The 3,563-nt window shown below is 52.7% G+C and overlaps 1 protein-coding gene across 1 annotated transcript; it reads right to left on the reverse strand.

Annotated features, from left to right (window-relative positions):
• Positions 1–58: 58 nt before the first annotated feature.
• On the reverse strand, positions 59–3,475 carry PPTG_06899 (hypothetical protein; the record flags this gene model as incomplete). The annotated part of the gene is made up of 4 exons (XM_008900945.1): positions 59–1,006; positions 1,033–2,177; positions 2,249–3,404; positions 3,461–3,475. 4 exons carry the CDS (start codon positions 3,473–3,475, stop codon positions 59–61), a joined length of 3,264 nt encoding a protein of 1,087 aa, XP_008899193.1.
• Positions 3,476–3,563: the final 88 nt, after the last annotated feature.

Consider the following 3,563-nt stretch of genomic DNA (forward strand, 5'->3'; position numbering starts at 1 on the left):
AAGCGAAGGTGGCAACCCAGTCATGACATGACATCCAACTTCTGAACCGTCCCCGTCACTAGGGCAGTCTCCAAACACCAGAGATGCGACCAAAGCCAGCGCGTACTTGTGTGGTGTAATCTAGTAGAGCCACTTGTACCCTTGAGGGATTGAATCTCCAGGAGGATTGAACCCACAGAACAAGAAGAAGATCATCTGCATCAGCACTCCAAACACTGTTGCAACTTCGACGGTCGGCATGAGGTACGACATGAATTGTCCAAAGTACGCCTGTCACAGCACGTGCATGGAGAGATGAAGCCAATACGCGAAGAATGTGGTTGCTCCCGTGAATCCGGAAGAATAGCATCATAAAGAACATGGTGCTGAAGAAGACGTACGGGATCTCAACCACTGTCGAACCCACGAAATACCAGAGCGCATTGTATGTCTGAGCAGCGCGCTCACGGTAAAATGCCAACCGGTAGGCGGATGAGATCGGCACAACACTCGTGAAGGAGACGAACCCGATGAAGCCCATCGTGCAGAATAGCATGCCCATACCCGAGTTGATGCAGGCGTATGAGCTGTAGTCCGCACTAAAATACGTGACGCCGAATAAAGGCCCGAGAATGAGGAATAGGCTGAACCGTGTCAAGTTGTACGACGCCGTACGCCAGTACATCCAGAAGAAACGCTGCAACAGGAAATTGGTTTGTGTCATCTCCGTCGCAGCACGCTTGCCACTATAGGTCAGCTCAGGTAAGTCCAGCGACGGACGAGTCACGCCCTCGCGGTCCAAGTTCGACTGCAAGAACTGGAAATGCTTACTCGACTGAAAGATCTTCACGAAGTCCGTCTTGTCAGCGTTGCTGTTGCCAACACCGGCGCCAATAACCTCCAGCATCCACGTCGCAGGATTGTAGTTGTCCTCCAGCTTAGCCACGCCGTCAATTGACTCGAAGTACGCAACCATCTCATTCGCGTTCTTACCAAGTTCACCCACAAATACCGTCTCGCCACCACGCTTCAACAACAGCACACACTAAACACCTCCGTGGACGGCTGGTGGATTGTGCACAACACTGTACGACCCGTGTTCGCCACCTTGCGGACACCGTCCATAATGAGCTTGGATGATCGAGCGTCCAGACCACTTGTCGGTTCATCCAAGAAGAGTACACTCGGTTGAGCCGCCATCTCCACGCCAATTGTCAATCGTTTCATCTGCTCCACGCGGATAATCTGGTCGGCAATCGGATGCAGGTCCAGTAGGTCGAGACACTCGTTCACTGAGTCGTGCTTGCTGCTGTCTGGAACATCGGCTCCCTGGCGCAGAAATGCGCTAAACGTTAGAGCCTCACGGATGGTAGCCGACTCGGAATGGATGTCCATCTGCTCGCAGTACCCTGTGGATCGACGGATAGCGAGGTCTGTGGCTGAGTGGCCATTCAGCAGAATTTGACCACTGATCTTGCCGCCGGTCTTGCGTCCGGCGATGACGTCCATGGGAGTAGTTTTACCAGCACCTGAGGAACCCATGAGCGCTGTGATAGTTCCTGGAAGAGCGTATCCGCTAATACCCTTGAGCACGTCAATAGTGTCCTTGGGGTTGGCTGGATCGGGCACGGTGTACCAGAGGTCCTTGAATGCGATAGTGACCGGAATAAAGTGTTTCTCCCTGTCTGGAGCAACCGACACCACAGCTTCGTTCAGCAAGCTGCGTGGAGTGTTCATCGAACCATATTCTTCCGATGAACTATCCTTGTTGACCGGATCGAGCGTCACATTCTCGGGGCTTTCATACCGGTGATACTCCAATGCGACGCACGATAGAAAAATAAAGAACACGTAGGCTGCTGCCATGAAGACCATGCCGCACCACAACCAAAACCTCTCAGTCGGTACCTCGAACGTTGTCAAGGAATACTCACCCATGGTCATGTTGTAGTTGGTGCAGTAGTCAACTCCTTTGTACACACACGTATCAAAGCTCGAGTCGGTGTACTGGTTCACGGCAAGCGCTCGAACACTCCAAGCCATTGGGTTGATCCTTTGATTCAAGACAAGGTAATCAGGAATTTGATCCTTGGTGATGATAAAACCGGCGAACAGGACGAAGAAAAGAATGAATACCATCGATACGGGATTGGCGACGTTTAGATTGGGCGACGCACACGACAAGAAAAAGATCCATGCTGACATCGCCAAGTTGGTCATGAGCACCATCACCTCGAACAACACGAAGGCTTGCACGGTGGACACGTACCCACCCATCCAGTATACAAGCGAAAACTTTCAGCGAAACCGAGCGGAATCTGGCTCACCGAGTTGGACAGCACGAACGACGACGTCCGAAAAAAATTAGCCCGGCACTGTTTGTAGAACACGTCACGAGCTGCAATGAAGGTCGGGATCTGAGCTTGCTGCCCCAGAGACACGAACATGACCACACTGAAGGTGAACCCCATGACCAGCTGTGCGTTCACTTCATCGAACTGGTAATGCACACTCGAGTACAGCAACGCCATCAGGATTACCATGACGGAGCGTCCGACAATGAACTCTCTGTTCCGTCTTGTGAGAGTAAGCTGCCGTTGCATCACGATCGTACTCTCTAGAAAATCAAGCTGGAACTCGGGGACAGCAGCTATGTGTTTTTCGTTGTCTTCGAGCATATTCGTAGAGATTGAGCCATGAAGGTTGTTCATCATAAGCTCGTAGATTCGAGAACACGTGAAGACAGCAGCGTACTCACTAGCCAAGCGCGGCATATTACCAGACGGAACCGAGATCACCTCGTACTGCGACTGCTTGTCGGTGCCCAAATCCAGCAGGAAGTCGGCCACATCGCGACGTGGAGGGCATTTGAAGCCAAGACTCTCGAAGTACCCCAATGCCTCAGAGCGCGGGCCATGATACATCACATGACCGTCGTTCAGGATCATCACGTCGTCGAACAGTTCGAAGACCTCGGGTGACGGCTGCAGCAACGAGATCACCACCGTCTTCCGGAACTTCTTGGCGAAGCTACGCTGCGTCATGATAATGTCGAACGTGGCGGCGCTGTCGAGACCCGTGCTGATCTCGACCATCATCATGACGTACTTGTTGCCAAACTCCATCTCGCCCGTGGTAACGCGCTTACGCTCTCCTCTAGATACACCGCGAGTCATGGCGTCACCCACGATGGTGTTTTGGCAGATATCGAGACCGAGTTGCTGAATCACGATGTCCGGGTAGTGTTTGAACATGGCTCTAGCAGCGTCGAGCGCGGCATTATTCTCCTCGGGTGTACCGTTAATGAAGTGTTGCTCGTCACGCGTTGGGAGGCTGCCACCACAGCAGGCATGCGCGAACTGGAGCGTCTCCTTGACTGTGAGAGACGGGTGGTTCTGGTCTCGTTGGCTCACATACGAAACAATCTGGGGGAGACGAGTGCGTAGCGTGTCGGACGGTATACCATTGAACGTAATCTCACCCTCCACGGTAACATTCTTCTGGCTGGGGAAGTGTAGTGGGTTTAGAGGATGGATAGCCTCATACAGCTCGTGCAGTGGGTGGCAAGGCAATCTCCAGATCGG

The sequence above is a fragment of the Phytophthora parasitica genome, assembly GCF_000247585.1.
Source record: "Phytophthora parasitica INRA-310 unplaced genomic scaffold supercont2.10, whole genome shotgun sequence".
In the NCBI taxonomy this organism is placed as follows: domain Eukaryota; phylum Oomycota; class Peronosporomycetes; order Peronosporales; family Peronosporaceae; genus Phytophthora; species Phytophthora nicotianae.